This window comes from Anabrus simplex, chromosome 6, assembly GCF_040414725.1.
Source record: "Anabrus simplex isolate iqAnaSimp1 chromosome 6, ASM4041472v1, whole genome shotgun sequence".
Taxonomy (NCBI): Eukaryota; Metazoa; Arthropoda; class Insecta; order Orthoptera; family Tettigoniidae; genus Anabrus; species Anabrus simplex.
Window position 1 is genome coordinate 127,534,977 of NC_090270.1, and position 19,440 is coordinate 127,554,416.

Below are 19,440 nucleotides of genomic sequence, written 5' to 3' on the forward strand. Positions count from 1 at the left end.
CTCCCAAGGCCATTTTTTCGGGAACTAATTAAGATGTTTCTATGGTTAAACATTTTGGCTATACTAGCTTTTCCTAATCAAGGAAAACAATTAATTAACTGTAATTTAATTGCGATGAAGTGTGCACGATGTAATCCCACCCCAATATATGGCTTTTATTTGTTTGACCAGCGCTGACAGTAACTTCATAGGAATGGATTTTCAAACGCCCTTGCGTCTCTGATAATCATAATTATTTAATGCCATGTTATTTTTACTTTGTTTTTTGAGGATAACAATTATTATTATTTTTATTAATACTATTAGTAGTAGTAGCAGTAGTAGTATTTAACAGGCCTATATTGTCGAAAATAAGGGTTATTCTTACAGTGGTTGAGCACGATGCCATTTGATAATGAACTCATGGTCGAGAGCGCTAAGATTTCAGCCAGACCTCGCACAAGAATTACGATGAAACTGGAGAATTTGACCCTCAATGAGTTGACATACACATTACGTCTGTTGCCTTGAAAGAGGCGTGTTTTTCCTCCGTTCATTCCCCCCCATTGTCGAGCCAGTGGGACCTGTGGGTAGGCGGGGAAGCAGGTACATTCCCTTCCGCGTGCGCTCCGGTCATACTAGATATCCTCGTACTTCCGTTTTCTCCACCTCCCCTCACTTTTCAGATGTGTGGATGTGTTAACGCGTCTAATGGATGTGACCAATGAGAGAGAGCGTGTAAGCAAGTACTGGGTGATTCTGAGGGCTGTACTGATTTCTTACCTGAAATGAATATTTCTGGCTACGAGATATTAAAAATTTCGAGTGTACCTGCGGGCGATTTCTTGAATTGTGGCTCGCTCCGAACACTGCGCGACAGCCTTCGCTGACCTTTGGCACCGATGAGTCGCTGTCAACACAAGGCTGGGCGATGCGTCGTCGCTTGCCCATCGTTGAACCATTTACGATAAGCGCTCACAACAGCGGTAGAACAACAGCCCACAAGCCGCGCCGTTTCAGTGATGCTGGAATCAAGGCACCGTGTCATCAAAATTTACCATCTATCAAACGCAGAGAGTACGGTGGCTTTTCCCATCCTGACGCCAGAGACACTATTAACAGTAAAGCCTGTACACCTACCCTATATATACCATGCAACCAGAATGCTACTCTCCATGCTCCTGACGCGTTACATTTTCCCCGCCCCGGGGTGGTCATAATGTAATGGCTCATCAGTGTTTATAGTTCAGGTACATTTTTTTCAATTGCGATGCGTAATTTATCCAAAAACTAGTGACTGTTCAATGTTGAAAGGGAGCTAGTTTAAAATGGTACGAAGGAACGTGACAAAATGCTATTAGGATATTAAGAACATTTAAAGAGTGTGAACATTGTTACAATTTGACCAAATTGCTGCCCATGTACTACTCATACGTCGATGTGTTGTAAAAACTCAACGTCCTAGAAATACGAAATATTAAAGGAACTTACCGGGGTGATCATTGCCGGAAGGACCCCGTCCTTTTCCGTCAGCGTTCCACTCCTCCTCTGTAACAAGAAAGAAATACAACGTTACATACACACTTTACGAACGTAAGTTTCTTAATTAAGAAAATTGTATAAAACAATTGATTGACTGCTCAAAATATCACTGACAGCTAAAGTATCATATACAATTTTAAAACACACAGTCTTTTTATTTTCTGCGTAGCAACTTGCGGAAGCAAAGGTTGATTAAAACAAACCAAACAAAGAAACTGGTTAGCTAGAGCAACAAGAAAAGTTGTAGTGTAGAATAAAACAGTGTTATTATAGGTAAAATGAGTTATATTCTATCTTTAAATATAATATCTCAAATTACATTTCAGTCTCAATAAATAGATTCTTCGGCTTATAATAATCTTCGCCTGAGTTGTAAAATATCCAAATATTACATTTTAAGGACGGTAAAGGGGATAGAAGATTTTCTTTGCCAGCTCAGCGTCGCGTCGCAAAGTGGACAAACTTCAAGCGATTTGTTCGTGCGAAGATAAGACATGCAGTCCACACAAAATCTCTCTTATCGGGATGTGGTCGTCCACCAAAGAATAATTAATAGTTAATTCTATATTAGTTATTCAATTCACTCTCGTAGACAGAGCTATAAACACTCTGTGTAAGTCGAAATACAGTGCTTGTATATTTTACTGCGATATTACTTAGGGAGAACCGCTTTGTCAGGGTTTCAAGTTTGCGCTCTTAGATACGACATTTAACGTATATTTAGAATCAACAAAGTGTTCGTTGAGCACGAATGACCATGACGTGTTTTGCAATAATTTCCCGAGCCCTCATGGGTCTTATCAAGAGTGGGGGTTTTCAATACATAGAGATGGCATTCGATAAAAAAGAATATATTAAAGGAAATATTCAACGTTTTATATCTCGCAGATGCACAAGAAGCCGAAATTAAAAGTAATATAAGAATAATATTCCTGGAAACTAAAGAAGAGTGGCAGAAAGCTGGAAGAAGCGAGGAGTAGGCTACATACTCGCAATGTTGCGGCTGTCTCACGAACGGGGACTTGCTTACAATGTTGTTAGTTACATTCGATCCGATAAATACGAACAGGCAGTTGCCTAAAGAAATAAATTACATCCATAAATGAAAGAGATCAAACAGAAAATGATTACAAACAAGTCAGATGTTATTTTGTCCTTCTTTCGGGTTGAACCATGTTTTATGTACATACCATATATTTTCACGACATTTCGAATACACTGCAGTATTTTTGTCAAGGCGACTTAATACCCTACTCGATCCTAGGTAATCAGTCTCCCAGGCAGCTAATTATAATTCTGGTAGAAAATTTTTATGGAACCGACTACATTCTTGTTATTATCTGATATCTGTTTCGAAGAAACAGAGGTCAAATAATTTTATTTCTGTTTCCGTATAGCAATTCTCTAAAAAACCTACCACCACGCGAATTGGCCGAGCGGTTAGAGGCGCGCGGCTGTGAGCTTGCATGCGGGAGATAGGGGGTTCGAAACCCACTGTCGGCAGCCCTGAAGATGGTTTTCATTGGTTTCCCATTTTCACATAAGGCAAATGCTGCGACTGTATCTTAATTAAGGCCACGGCCGCTTCCTTCCCACTCCCACGTAAAATCACTACCATAATATATATAATACCCTACAAATGTACCGTATTTTAGGCAAACACAAATAAAAGTCTGTTATAGCCCTCACACTATGGATTATGTCAGAAATGAATTCAACCTAGAAACCATTAGAACACAGCCTTTTTAAGGAAACAGCCTTTTTAATGCAAATTTTTCTTTTTTCCATCTAGATCAGGTGTTTCCAATTTGTAAGGGCTCGAGGGCCATATTGGAAACCTTAGTCATGTTCGCGGGCCGCACTTGAATAATAGGCCAATTTTCGTAAAATTCTGCACATAGTAGGCCTACAGAAGTATCATTAAGAAAAAGTAATATGCATAATTCAACTGAAATAAAGGTTTGATAATTTTAATTAGGTAAAACATTATTTTACAATTGCATAAAAGAGTGAAATTTGGAGCCAGGCGGAGTGGCTCAGATGGTTGAGGCGCTGGCCTTCTGAAGCCAGCTTGGCAGGTTCGATGTTAGATCATTCCGAAGGTGCTCAAATACCTCAGTGTCGTGTCGACTGATTTACTGGCACGTAAAAGAACTCCTGCGCGACAAACCTCCGGCACCTCGGCGTCTTCGAAAAACATCACAAGTAGTTAGTGGGACGTAAAAACCAATCATTATTATCTGAAATTTGGATTTTAAACTTTTAAAAATGAAAAATAATCCGTTCGTTCAAGTGAATTTAAAAAAAGAGGAAATAATATTAAAGAATGAACTAGTTCTGACTTCGGTCTATAACGAATATAAAAATTAATACATTTTTGAACGACCTATAAAATACTATTTCGTAACCATTTTTCACATTATTTACTAAAATGCTCTTGCGGGCCGCCTTACATGGCTTCGCGGGCCACATGCGGCCCGCGGGCCGCCATTTGGAAACCCCTGATCTAGATGTTGCATTCGGCACACTGTGGATCGCAGGTCAGTGGCCGGTGTTATAGAACAAAGTCGTTTATATTACATCACTCTGTTGGATAGAGCTGTTGCCTAATCTGTCTAGGTACAGTTAAATGGGCTTTCATGAAGTGATCACCATTCGCATCTACACAGACTGACTGTGACGCCCCTGTACAGGCGAGGAGGAAGCAATGATGTGAGAAGTGTTTTCCTGGACCGATAACCTAGATGCAAGGCCAGTTTAAACAATACGCACAAGAAGTTTCTTAATTATTCCTTTATTTACTTATTTCATTCTCTATTTCCTAGATGTTCGAAGCAGCGTGAACTACCAATATTTTGGAACGTTTCCAAATGTGCGAGGATGTACTTATTTCAGTTCTAATGTGTTTTTCAGTGTGGCGTTTCTCCTTCCACGGAACTGTGCACGATAACGCTTTTGCCGCAAGTATATAGGCTATTATTAGCGGCTCTCAGATATTTTGTAAATCCCTAGATGAGGAAAATAAATATCGATAGCTTGAGGGAAAATACGTACTATCCGCACACTTTATCTTGGTGCATTTACATCCTAGTGCTGAATCGGTCGACCTCGGCGATCTTCGAGATTCATACTGGCAACCTCTGAAACACAAACTATGAATTGCTTAAGCATCGTTGTGCGACATCTGGCGTAAACTTTACGTACTGGTACTGTTGTTGTTTACACATCAAAGTCAAAGTATAGAATTCATGCTAGGAACAAGATTCGCATCGAGAGATATGTTTTATAATGTTATATAATGTGTATGTGACATAGTTGTTGGCTTAAGATGATAACGGTTTAGAAATTTCATATCGATCGATCATCTTCTCGATTCACTTCAGATTTCATTTTCATTCAGTTGGCAGCACCAGGCAGCACTATCGATACCGGGACAGCTCCCTCCTTACTCCTCACCCCGTACACAAATGCATCAAGATAAAGTGTGCGAACAGTATTTAGGCTATTTTGGCTCTATGCCATTTAATACAGACCTTCACCAGTATTCAAACTGTGGATAAAGCAGAAAGGACCAAGATATTCAGAGGGGAGACCTAGCTTAACACGGGGAAAATAGGCCAATATTCATTCGATTGTTATATATGCTACAAACGTTGTTGACAAATGCTGCACATATCCCAGTATTGGCATGCTTCAGAGCAATCAGAAGCAACTTCAATAATGTCAAAATTCTAATTATAACAGTTTCAAATAAAATGTTCAAAATTTCCCGCCTTTTTAACAATATATCACGGTTTCCTTCATAACTCTCTTACTAGTTCACGGATAAAAATGATTTTTTCCGGGTTTCCTCCCATAGTGTTGTATTACAATCTGTACCTTGTTCACATCAATAGGATTTAAATTAGATTGTATATAACATTTTTATTTAAAAAACTATAAATATTTTCTGGTGCTCGGAATAAAAACGTGACAAAAAATTCAGATCACAGTCTATGTTAATGATTGAGGTTCATTTTGTAGCTGGAGTTTTGATGCACACTTTAAAAAGGAAAAGTACGAAAATGCTTATAAACTTGGAATTTATAAGGGAAACAGTGATATATTGTTAAAAAGGCAGGAAATTTTGAACATTTAATTCTGAAATATTAAAATTAATAAAATTCTGACATTATTAAAGTTGCTTCTGGTTGCCAGGAAGCATGCCAATACTGGGATATGTGCAGCAATATTCAACAACAATTGTAGCATATTTAACAATCGAATGAATATTAACCTATTTTTTTTTCTTAAGCTGGGTCTCCCGCCTTCAGTGAAGAGAATGTATACGATTTGTTCTATACCGTAGGTTTACAAGCAAAACACATTAGCTCTAATTCGTCCGCCTCTGTAGCGTAACGGTTATTACCTGTCATCCTTGGAGGCCCGGGTTTGATTCCCGTTACTGCCAGAAATTTAAGAATGGCAGGAGGGCTGATATGTGGTTATAATGGTACGTGCAGCTCTTTTCCATTGGGGGTGTGCCTGGAAAGAGCTGCGCCACCTTGGTCTGAGGATACGAGTTTTACTTTAGCCCTAATTCAAATTTCTTAATTCTGAGAAAAACAGTTTTCAGTCTTTCAGTGCCAATACAATCTTTGTTTTGGTCATATTTTGCTCAATTTTAGTGGTATAATGTCATATTTCGTTAAATTTTGAGCACTTTTGTTTAAATTGAGGCGTCGTTCTAATAAGGTACATGTTACCTGTGTCGAATTTCAAACACATGTTTTCAAAATACTGTAGTAGATGTATTTTTCTTCCTTTTCACGAGGGCGATTCTACGACTAATATATGAAGACCTGTAGTTGTTCAAAGTTCCTTGTCGATGTACGAGGGTTCGCTTGTTGCGAAGTGTAGTCATGTAAAGGATATCATTACTCAGTATAATTCAATACAATACTACCTCTTTCACGAGGAGTCATGAGCCTGTCGTAACACTCTGTGCAACGGGAAGACTCCGTATTCGTAAACACAAGGACAGATAACGGAACATGTCAAATGATATCCGTTGACAGTCTCAATCAACGTCAAACCTCAATAATTTATAAAACTTACTTCCCCATCACGGAGTAATTAGAATGTAATAGCACGAAAAAGAGCAAACTGTTACTATATAACAGTATTTTATGTATCAAGACAAGAGATCGTATCTCAAATTTAACTTGATTTCACAGGCATCCCAACACTGTGTACAAATTCTTACTCGTGATGACCCTGAACTGTGTTGTTGGGTATTCAGCCCGAAGGCTGGTTTGATCTCTGCAGCTCCGCCAACAGCTGTGACCCTGAACTATAGTAATATTTTAATATTCGACGCCTTTACTACAAAAAACGTTTAGTGTACAATGTTTTGTCATCATCGTCATCATCATCATCTGTTTACCCTCCAGGGTCGGTTTTTCCCTCGGACACAGCGAGGGATCCCACCTCTACCGCCTCAAGGGCAGTGTCCCGGAGCTTCAGACACTTGGTTGGGGATACAACTGGGGAGAATGACCAGTACCTCGCCCACGCGGCCTCACCTGCTATGCTGAACAGGGGCCTTGTGGAGGGATGGGAAGATTGGAAGGGATAGGCAAGGAAGAGGGAACGAAGCGGCCGTGGCCTTATGTTAGGTACCATCCCGGCATTCGCCTGGAGGAGAAGTGGGAAACCACGGAAAACCACTTCCAGTATGGCTGAGGTGGGAATCGAACCCACCTCTACTCAATTGACCTCCCGAGGCTGAGTGGACCCCGTTCCAGCCCTCATACCACTTTTTCAAATTTCGTGGCAGAGCCGGGAATCGAACCCGGGCCTCCGGGGGTGGCAGCTAATCACGCTAACCACTACACCTACTATGTTTTGTACAACATATTATTGAACTACAGGCCACGTATTCTAAAATAATTTTAACTGAAGTCTACAGTTGTTTCTAAATTTAAATAGACTTAAGGCAACACTATACAGGGCGAAGCGAAATTCGCGCATTCGGGCGTCGCAGTGCGATTCCTCACATCCCAGCAATAAAAAAAATGTATCTCACAAAAGTTCGCCCTGCGAGTAAGCCTATATCCGGCAGAAAAAAGGACGTTGAAGAGTGGCAATCTGGCAACACTGTAACCATATGTAGGATAAATACCTCTGTCAGCACTCGTTACTCTTGCTGTACGGTTGGTGCAGTGGATCGAGTTTTGGGTTAGCATGCAGGAGGTCGAGGGTTCGATCCTGGGTTGAGGCGCATTTTTTATTTGCTAATTTCCATCGGACATTACATACTGTAATACAGTAAGACACCGTTTCTTAAGTCACATGAAGGGTGCAGGGAAAGAAAGAGCTATGTCACATTTTTAAAATTTAGAGTAAGTAGCATTTAAACAGTTTAACTCTGCTTACCAACTGTATTTTCTAAAGTGAATATCAGTTATAGTTATTCCCTACTAGCTATATCATTTTTAAACAGTTTTAACTTATATCTGGTGTGAAAACAACATTCTATGTTCGGAAAAATAAATTTTGCTCTCCAAACTACACTACAGAAGGGGAAATAACGGGGCTATTCATACAGAGGGTATGTGGTAAAAATGGTGCCCAAACCATTGACAATTTTTCAGTTTTATTTAAAGTAATTTATATACGTGCTTTTTGGTTAACTAGGCCCATGTTTTTGTCACACTCCTTGTAACTGTGACCTCGAATAGGGAATGTTACTTTGATTGAATCAAATCTCTTCTCAAAATGAACAAGATAGTGAAGAAATCGAAAGACAGTGTGATTCTTATTTTGTCCTGCGCAAAAGTCACAGAATATTTGAATGTCTAATTTTCATGGGCAGTATTTGCTTGACCCTCCAAGTTTCTAGGCCGTCGACGAGCGACTGGTAAAACAGAAATGAGTCCGCATAGGTATGAATCTTGGATGTCCCTGCTTAGCATGAGATTAAAATTCCTTAAAATGGTTTTCCTGTTTTCCTCACCAACCACATCAAAACATTTCATCTTACAATTGCAGTTCTGCCTCATTACATGACTACGTAGGTTAAGTTTGGTCCTGACCTCTGACATTCTTCCATGACGTCTACTTTTCTTAGTTACCTGGTGCTGATCATCCTGATTAATTGAACAATCTGATAGTCCACATAATGAAGCATTAATGAACACTTTCTTGCTGAATCATTCACAGAGCACTCCTAGAACAAAATCTTACACATTAACTAAGCTCCAAATGGTACAATGGAGGGAAATAATAATTAATATGATAGGGCTGGTAACTTAAAGGTTAAAAACTACTGTTTAAGAGCCCGTTTATTCTCTGACTTACTGGATATGACTACTTCTTTCCCAGTGCACTGTTTCTTGTTTTTACTGTATTTGTGGACCTAGCTCCTTCTTTCCAAATCCACCTGATGTATTGTTTAGGACCGGGAATAAACATCTCATTCACATTAAAAAATAAAAATAATAAAAAATAGACTTAGCCCTTTTTTTCCCTGCACCCTTCACATGTATCTTCCATTTACAAAATTTTGGAACGCTGAATACGTAGATGAAGTGGTGCGAATACATTCACGCCCACAATGTGGAAAGGGCGTCTTTCAAAGCTGACCAATGAAAACGATTGTTCGTCCATTTCTAGGATCGTAGTATGTAACTGCAAATGGTTTCTGGAGGACCCGCTACAATCGCTGTTGACGATTAAGATGCCAGATACCATACCACCTGGACTGCATTTACGAAATAAAAACATACTCCTCAACTCTACCCACTGCACCAACTGTAAAGTACGTATAAAACATGCTGACAAAGGTAGTTAACCTACCTGTGGTTACAGTGTTGCCAGATTGCCACTCTTCAACTTCCCTTTTTTGCCGGATATACTCGCAGGACGAACTTTTGTGAGAGACCTTTTCTTATTGCTGGGATGTGTGGAGTCACGAATTTCGTAACATACTGTATATACACTTTTAATCGTGATAACCTTGAGCTATGAAAGTGTATTTTTAATATTCAAGATTTCTCTGTAAAAATGTAACTATGTCTTAAAGCTTTTATTAATCACATCATCGTTTGTAACATATGTACTTTCAAAAGTCAAATCTACCGAAGATGGCCCATACCGAGGGTCGAAATAGGTATGGTCAATAATGAGAATTTGACTCCCTCATTGAAGAAGTAGCACTGTATTGAATAGGAGGATTGCATTAAAACCTACACTTTTTAGCTTTTAAAGTGTATTAGTACCAACACAAAACACAACATTGCAGCACGAATTATAACTGATTATAAGTCTGGAAGGAAATTTACAGTAATATTCCACATGAGTAGTTGCGCAGAGAGCGAGGAAATGAAAGGAATCGAATCGATTGGCACCAAGAGAAATTGCCTCTTCCTTATTGTGAATGCCGCTGAAGCAGCGGAGCGGGCTATGATGGATGAAACACGTGCGTGTTGACGACAAGGGCGACAAATCTCTTGACGAGCAAGGAACAAGTGATGAAGGTAATCTTGGAAATATTAGAGTTCGGATTTCAGCTCAATGTTTTGCAGTTTCGTTGGAATTCATTTCTTTTCCTACTTCTCCTAATCGCCTTTGGTAAGGTTCAGATTATTATATTGGTACTACGTATATTGTCCGCCTCTGTGGTGTAGTGGTTAGCTGCCACCCCCGGAGGCCCGGGTTCGATTCCCGGCTCTGCCACGAAATTTGAAAAGTGGTACGAGGGCTGGAACGGGGTCCACTCAGCCTCGGGAGGTCAACTGAGTAGAGGTGGGTTCGATTCCCACCTCAGCCATCCTGGAAGTGGTTTTCCGTGGTTTTCTACTTCTCCTCCAGGAGAATGCCCGGATGGTACCTAACTTAAGGCCACGGCCGCTTCCTTCCCTCTTTCTTGCCTATCCCTTCCAATCTTCCCATCCCTCCACAAGGCCCCTGTTCAGCATAGCAGGTGAGGCCGCCTGGGCGAGGTACTGGTCATACCCCCAGTTGTATCCCCCGACCAAGAGTCTGAAGCTCCAGGGCACTGCCCTTGAGGCGGTAGAGGTGGGATCCCTCGCTAAGTCCGAGGGAAAAACCGAACCTGGAGGGTAAACAGATGATGATGATGATGATGATGATGATGATGATGATGACTTTGTATATTATCTACTGGGCCATGAATGGCAAGTTAGAAACCAACCGCGGACCTGTGAAACAGAACTTAAATTTAAGAAACAGAATATTTATTATTAAGCGAGATGTAGTGTTTACAGTGCACTGTGTCTTCTGGAATGGGCTAGAATAAATTTGTTACTTTCATTGACCTTCCTCAGTCTCATCCCTGGCTTTGACAATATTAAAGTGACCGAGGTATGAGCGATGCTAGTAAGACCATTCCTTATGAAGCCAGTACCTGCTATGCATGGTGTGAAAACATTGCTTATAGTGTCGGTTGGTGCATGCATTTCAGTGGTCTTAGCAGAATGATATGCAATAGCAACTTCTAGCTGAGGGAGGAAAGCAACAGGAAACTACCTCACTCCTCATTTCCCTAGTATGCCTCTTCACTGACACATAGGCTATCCATGACAGGTGTTGGCGGAGCTGTGGAGGATCAAACGAGACTTCGGGCATAACACCCAAGATACGTACAGTTTTTAACTGTTTTCCTAAAAACAGACGTACCAACTTTCAAAAGTCAAAAATTAGAAGATAATTTTGCGGCATATCGGAACATGTTACGACACATCATTGATAACGTAACTAGGAAGACTATTTAACACTTTTTACTACTCAATTATGTAATTTCCTTTATTAATTCATTTATAAATACTGAAATACTGCATGTATCTGAGCTTTAGAACACATTACTCTTCATTGTAACTGGCTTAGGCCTGTTCATACATTTCTGAACTAGATTTATGCTCAAAGCACTGGCCTTTCTGAACGAGTTTTAATGTTTAATTGTTAATGTTGAATCTTTTTAATATATTATTAACATTATTCCGAAAGAAGGAAAGTACAAACTCAGTTTGAATGCTTAAATTTCAATCAACTCTCAAATGTGAAATTTTGTAGCCACGCCCCTTTCCATGCTGTCAGAAAATCTAGTGAAACTTATCGGAAATATACTTGACCTACCTTGAGTATCTTTCTGACAGCACCCAATACTTGAAAGAGAATGTTTCACACGTACTATTGGTAGCAATTGGAGACAACTGAAAGACAACTCGTGGTGCCTCTAGCCTATAGCGGGAATCCTGACCTTCTCAAAAAATGTTTACATGGGAAGACCCATAATGTCAATGAATCTTTCATTCATGTACCAAAAACAGTATTTGTTACCCTTATACTTGGTGCACTTGATGCAGTTTTAACATTCAACTCAGGGAACGAAGAAGGAATTAGTGTTTTGAAGGAACTTTCAGTAGATCCGGGTTATAACACAATAGTACAGCTTAAAGAATTGGACTATTTTCGTATAAATAAAGCAGACAGAAAGGTGGAAGAAACTGAGAAGTGTTCAAGAAGGAAGAGAAGAAACAATAAGAGATCCACAGAGGATCAGGAGAACGAGGAGTATGGAGCATGGCAGTTTTAAAAGTAAGATTTCTGTTGCAACAAAACTTTGAAGTCATTTTTCTCAGTTCGACATTTTTCTAATTCTTGGTACAGATTTCTCCTACACTATTAATGCTACAGGAATGATATTTATACAGATTTTTCTTACAGTAGAAAGCTAAAACAGTAAGAGCGAATTTTCTATACAATATAAACTTTTCAAAATATGGTAATTTAAGTGATGTCGTTGACTTCGGGGAAAAAATCATATCCCGGTAACTAATAAATATTTCTAAAAATTGCTTCTTATTCTTGTTGAGGAATGTATACGCTAAAATTGGTAGGAGTTGCAAATTAATATATTTGCTCAATTTTAAGAAAATGGTACTTGCAGAATTGGAAAATTAACATGGGTCAGATAGGGCAGGCTTACTACCCTTAACCTTGTATTCTCGTGCATCACCACTAAGATATCTACAAGAACATTTTATTCAATTAACTCAGTTTATTTAATGTATTTATTTATTTATTTATTTATTGTTTGGATTTGCAAATCACAAATAGAATACATCTTACATTATACAAAATTTACACTATTTACAGTTTGACTTTCAAGTTGTTAATAAAGTCTATCACAGTTGGACCTGCTTCTGTAAAATCACCGAGTTCTTTTATGTAGGACTTAAAGTACAGAATTAACCTAGTAAGTAACTACAACTGGCCAGGTGAGCAGCACAGTGATCTGATGTGCATAATATTTTATTTCAGACTGATAGCAGTGAGGAAGAGCCTTCAGAGTGAAGAAAGTGGGTCTTGAGAATGGACTGGAGCTGAGCCTCAGTAAGTCCAAACTCATGGTGATTGATAGAGCAGCAGAGCTCGAGCTCACAAGTCGTTTGTAAGAGATGGATGTAGTGCACAACTTCGCATACCTAGGGTCAATTTTCAGCGATACGGGAAGTTCCGAGAAAGAGATGAGGAGAAGTATTTTGCTAGGACGAGTAGCTATGATAAAAGTAAGATCTGGAAGAACAGGGAAATTACTAATAATACAAAAATCCGTCTCGTTGAAACCCTTGTATTCTCTGTTTTCTCGTATGGCTGTGAGAACTGAGTCATAAAGGCTTTGGATAGAAAACACATCGATGTCTTTGAGATGTGGTGCTGGCGTAGAATGCTACGTGTGTCTAGGACCGCAGAAAGAACAAATGTGTCCATTCTTTAGGGACTGAAGGCTTAAAAACGCCTTTATTCTCGTATCTATCTCATTCTTTGGACACATTGCGAGACGACCTGGAGAAAATCTAGAGAAGTTAATCATGGAATGAGGGAAGTAGACCACGGGACTGTAACCAGATGGAAGGGGCAAGTGAAGAATATCACCGGTTTATATTCCCAATGTGCTGTGCCCTGAGGAAAACCGAACATCGTTCGGGATGGCGAAACTATAACAGAGATGTAACCAGCAAACCTAGTGGGGTCGTGACACTCCGAAATGAGTAAATCGACTTGTGATGATGATGATAATGATGAGTAAGCGATTCTCTGCTATACACTAGTATTATTAAATAAGTATTAAGTGGGATTAAATGAAACCCGCCCGAAGTCCACTGCTCGTTCGACTGCGCATGCACTAATAAGTTATCCTAGAGAAGAGAAAGAGGCAACTATGCAACCATCATTCTCGAACAGGAGTCGGGAGTTATCGTGTGGACAGTGAGCAAAAAATTAGCAATTCCAACCCCGTCAAAATTTGTATCAAGCTCGCAGAAGGAGGTGTTCTGATATGTCGTCGTCCGTTGTCAATATTCTGCACGATGTTCATCCATATCTCGCGAGGATCCTGCACGTGAAGAAATGTGGGCGATTCTTGACCACCCACACTACAGCGTCGACCTATCACCTTGTGACTTCTATTGGTTCGGAGGGGTCTCGAGAAATATCTGAAGGGCACGCGCTTCTATAGCGGTGATAAACTCAAGGCTGCGGTTCCGCAATGGTCCATGATCCTTCCTTTAAGCCAATATTCGAAGCTTGGCGAGACTTCTTTTTACAACTGGATTTACGTCGCACCGACACAGATAGCGACGATGGGATAGGAAAGGGCTAGGAATGGGAAGAAAGCAACCGTGGCCTTAATTAAATTACAGCCCCAGCATTTGTCTGGTGCGAAAATGGGGAAACCACTGAAAACCATCTTCATGGCTTACGATAGTGGGGTTTGAACCCACTATCTCCCGGATGCAAGCTCACAGCTGTGCGCCCCTAACCGCACGGCCAACTTGCCCGGTGCTTGGTGTGACAGTGGGATGCATGTCTGAATACAAAGTGTGACTTTTTACGTAGACTGACGTTCCTCGACAACGGGTACTTGGAAAGAAAAGTTTTAAGACGCTTTTAGTGTTTGGGTAGAACGCGTATATCGCAGAGTGTATTTAATTTAGATTATGTTTATGTTTAATGTCTCAATTGCCAGATAAAAGAAGAGGCTACATTTTGAAAAAAAGTTAAAAAATTAAAAAATATGAAAATCTGTTTTCATAAAGTCCACCTCTGTGATGCAGTGTTTAGTTTCATTAGCTGCCACCCCCGGAGGCCCTGGTTCGATTCCCGGCTCTGTCACGAAATTTGAACAAATGGTACGAGGGCTGGATCGGGATCCACTCAGCCTCGGGAGGTCAACTGACTAGAGGTGGGTTCGATTCCCACCTCAGCCATCCTGGAAGTGGTTTTCCATGGTTTCCCACTTCTCCTCCAGACAAACGCCGGAATGGTACCTAACTTAAGGCCACGGCCGCTTCCTTCCCTCTTCCTTGTCTATCCCTTCCAATCTTCTCATCTCGCACTAAGACTCCTGTTCAGCATAGCAGGTGAGGCCGCCTGGGCGAGGAACTGGTCATCCTCCTCAGTTGTATCCCCCGACCCAATGTCTCATGCTCCAGGACACTGCCCTTGAGGCGGTAGAGGTGGGATCCCTCGCTAAGTCTGAGGGAAAGCCAACCCTGGAGGGTAAACAGATTAAGAAAGAAAGAAAGAAAGAAAGAAAGAAAGAAAGAAAGAAAGAAAGAATAATGGAAAAGGAGAAAAAATGATTATGTCGAACAACTATCCCAACATGTTGGGTAATTCATTTATTGAACTTACTATTACTCGAAATGTTACTCCCGAACTCTTAAATTACGTCTCTTATATCTCTTATCACTAGAGTCCGGATTATTAGGTACTGATAGGTTAGAATGCAAACTTACTTAAGCCTGTAACAAGTATACCCTACACGGTACAACGTTTATGCTACGAGATTTGCACAGATATTAGGGGTACAGCCTATAGAACTCCTTGAATTTATGCAACTCTTCCTACATTGTGGTACAACGGGTTGCATCACACTTCCTACAAACCAAATTATTTTGCATTCTAACCTATTACCACCTAAAGTCCGACTCGTTGGCTGAATGGTCAGCGTACTGGCCTTCGGTTCAGAGGGTCCCGGGTTCGATTACCCGCCGGGTCGGGGATTTTAACCTTCATTGGTTAATTCCAATGGCCCGGGGGCTGGATGTTTGTGCTGTCCCCAACATCCCTGCAACTCACACACCACACATAACACTATCCTCCACCACAACACGCAGTTACCTACACATGGCAGATGCCGCCCACCCTCATCGGAGGGTCTGCCTTACAAGGGCTGCACTCGGCTAGAAATAGCCACACGAAATTATTATACCACCTAAAAATCCGAGGTATACTTATCACAGACCCGTACACCAAGTTATTACCCACACTGCAAGTGTACCACGTTCTAGTGAATAACATTTATTATCCAATAAATATTATGCGGATAATAAACGTTGTCTTTTATTTCTAATAAGTAAGTCTAGGAGACCTTCAAAACCCTGCGGCCTTTACAATAGTGACAGCCTACCGTCAATTTTTTCTTTAAAGGCGGTGCTGTAATTTCATCCCTTAAAGAATATTGTTTCTGTTCACTTTGGAATTTCATTGTACTGGTTTGCTTGAAAAACTGCGCTCGGGAGGGTTTCATTTCATCACGCTTCACATAACTGCTGGTACTCACAATACGAGGACGACGCACAACGTTCTTACTTGAAAAATTACTTTTCCTTACTGAGAACCTAAATGACCTATGTACTTTTCTCATTTAGTTTTTAACTCCACACATGTCGTCTGTTGTACAAACAATTCTTCGTTCTCGAAAGTCAAAGGACTAATCCGACACACGATTAATTCTTGATCCAAGGTAAAGTGATGCATGTTTGAATGAAATCCATATCCTAGCTGTACGGTCAGCTAAGCACTACAGAATTGTGCCCCTCGGCTTGGCTTGTGCCTGGCTGGCATTAAATATAATTTCAACATGCAGAGCAGCGCTAATGAACAAGGGGCAAGTAGAGTGTTCCGCAGGGGAGAAAAGTACGCTGGGTGGCCGATACCACGGGCGAGTCCGTCCCTTGCTTGGTACGTGACCAGACTAGCAATTGAGAAACATTTGATCCACCAGTTCTCAGGGATCTTCTTTGCTCTTCTACGCACGACGATGGCTTTCAACGAGAGCTTGGGAAGGAAAAAGAAACTTAACAACAGAGAGGAACACTGGAATAAGGAAGAAGGCGAAGGAAGAAATTTAAATACGTACCGGTATCAAGCAGAGGATACTACTGTTGCTCTTATTTACATTTATAGGCTTACGAATCGTTGTCGCAAGTTTCCGTGTACTGTACATCTGTATGATAATCTGTGCTTTTGTATTACTGGAATCGGGTATTTATGTAAAAAAAAAAACAGACAAGCGAAATAAATCAGTTGCAATACACGAGAAAGGTATATAACCAACATATTTCTGAAATATGTACGATTTACTAAGTAAACACTTTCCGTTTCAAGATTATATTATAATGTACTGATTTATTAGCTTTCATCTCTCATTTTTATATAGTTGTAACTGCTATAATTCGTTCGCTATAACATGAGCCTGCTTCCTTCTATCCCTCTTTATTGAACGCTAGTTTCTTTCAGTGCGATTGCGCACAGTGAAAACATTTTCCTTTCGTGTCTGTAAGTAAGCTACAATTTTAAGATTCCTAACCTGATTCTAGTTGAGAGTATACATGCGTTGAAACTTCGTATCGCTGGCGAGTCAAAATTCCGATACCCAACGTATCTTAAAATCTATAGAAATTTAAGGGACTATTACTATGTAACATTATTATTACTGTATTAGGATTGTGATTACAACTGAGGAGCTATCTGACGGTGAGATAGCGACCCCGGTCTTGAGAGCCAAGAATAACGGCCGAGAGGATTCGTCGTGCTGACCACACAACACCTCGTAATCTGCAGGCCTTCGGGCTGAACAGCGGTCGCTTGGTAGGCCAAGGTCCTTCAAGGCTGTTGTGCCATGAGGTATAAGGTAAATTATTATTATTGGTTCCGTAGTTCGAATTCGCTTCCGGCCAATTCAGGGATTGTATTTCTGGACTAAGTGCTATGATATTCTCTCAGCCTCGTGGTGGGACAACTACAGAGTTGTTTGATACGAGAGGTAGCTGATCCGGTTACGAAAGCCAAGTAATACAACTGACGATGTCGTCGCGCTGACCATAAGAAACTCGAAATTAAAAAGCCACTATAAGATGATACAGAAAATTACCAATAACTTACCAGAAGTCTAACTAAGGTACACTCCGCACATTCAAAATCGCTTAAGTGAGGCCAGTATCCAGTATTCGGGAGATAGTGGGTTCGAACCCCACTGTCGGCAGCCCTGAAGACGGTTTTCCGTGGTTTCCCATTTTCACACCAAGTAAATGCTGGGGCTGTACCTTAATTAAGGCCACGGACGCTTCCTTCCCATTCCTAGCCTCTTCCTGACCCATCGTCGCCATAAGAACTATCTGTGTTGGTGCGACGTAAATCAATTTGCAACAACAATAATAATAATAATAACAATAATAATAATCAAAATTCTATTGAGATGTGTGTCTCAACAACACCGCTCTGAAGTTGGTTTCCGATGATTTCTCACTGTCACACCAGGAATGTGTTGATTAAGGCCACGGCTGCTAATTTTTAGTGGTGGTACTGATTGTTTTAAGGGGAAGTATAACTACATAACCGTCACCTATTAAGTCTAATCAGAAGACAGAATGTATAGGCAAAAGGAGGGGAAGCTCATAAAAGGCATGAACATGAAAATCTCCCGAAACATCAGCAAACCTAATATCGTCAGGTTCTAGGAAACAAGAGTTGTCCAAAGGACGTTTGTTAGGAAGGAAGAGGGTGAAGAGTGTTGCACAAGTAAGTGGGAAGCAGTGCCAGCTACACCACTAACCAAACGAGCTGACAGGTAACTTTCCAAACCTGGCATTTTCCTATCCCACCCTTATCGAAAACTTGTGTTAATATAACGCAAAGATTAGCGAAAGAAAGAAAAATTACTCCTATGAAATATGAACCTAGTGAGCTGTGCGTGTGGGAAGATAGTAACCGAGCGTGTTGGCCGCGTAGTTCGATCCGTGTAGCAATTAGCTTGCATTCAGAAGATGATGAGTTCGAATCCCATTTTTCGTCAGTCATGAATATGGTTTTCAGTGGCTTCCGAGTTTGACATCACGAATATTCTGGGATAGTACTTTAATCCTTTCAGGGGATGCCTGGCTGAGGCGGTAAAGGCGTGCTCAGTTCGCCCGGAAGGACGTTGGTTCGAATCCCCGTCAGGAAGTCGTAAAATTTAAGAAACCAGATTTCCACTTTCGGAAGTGCACATGGCCCCGAGTTCCACTCAGCCTTCACCAAAAATGAGTACTAGGTTAATTCCTGAGGGCAAAGGCGGCCGGGCGTAGAGCTAGCCATTCACCCCACCAAGTGCCGAGGTTACGGATAGTGGAAGCCTCTACCTTCCACCCCTCCGAGGGCCTTCATGGCCTGTATGGAGATGACTTTGCTTTGCTTTTTTACTTTAATCCTTTCCAGGCCTATCCCTGTCCTATCACATCGCTGTCATAAGATCTGTCCTGCCTGAGTCGGTACGGCATCAAACTAAGAGGAGGAGAAGGAGGAGGAGAAGAAGAAGAAAACAGTGGACTGTTCTAACAAGGGAAGGGTGCGAACCGGTGAATCACGGATCTTAAGAAAATATTTCACACGCGTTAAATGAGCCAAGAGTAACACAACGGCCGAAACATTTCTTTCGGAAATTAACTCGAGCGACCTAGAGAGAGCTTTGAATTTCGCACATTTGAATTGGCGCGCTTCGCTATGCAGGACTGCGGCGTGTGCTGGGTCCACTCGCCGAGAGACCGCGCTACTGATCTTGCGTAGCACGTCGTGAAAATGATGTAGCGA

At 40.9% G+C, this 19,440-nt stretch overlaps 1 protein-coding gene across 9 annotated transcripts in view; it reads right to left on the minus strand.

Moving 5' to 3' along the window:
- The window catches only part of LOC136876182 (coiled-coil domain-containing protein AGAP005037), a 1,087,707-nt gene that overhangs the window by 865,535 nt on the left and 202,732 nt on the right, over window positions 1-19,440 (minus strand). For all 9 annotated transcript variants that reach the window (XM_067149908.2, XM_067149917.2, XM_067149915.2 and 6 more), the window contains exon 3: window positions 1,471-1,527. In XM_067149908.2, the coding sequence (XP_067006009.2) occupies window positions 1,471-1,527 (57 nt within the window). The remainder of the gene's footprint in view (window positions 1-1,470; window positions 1,528-19,440) is intronic.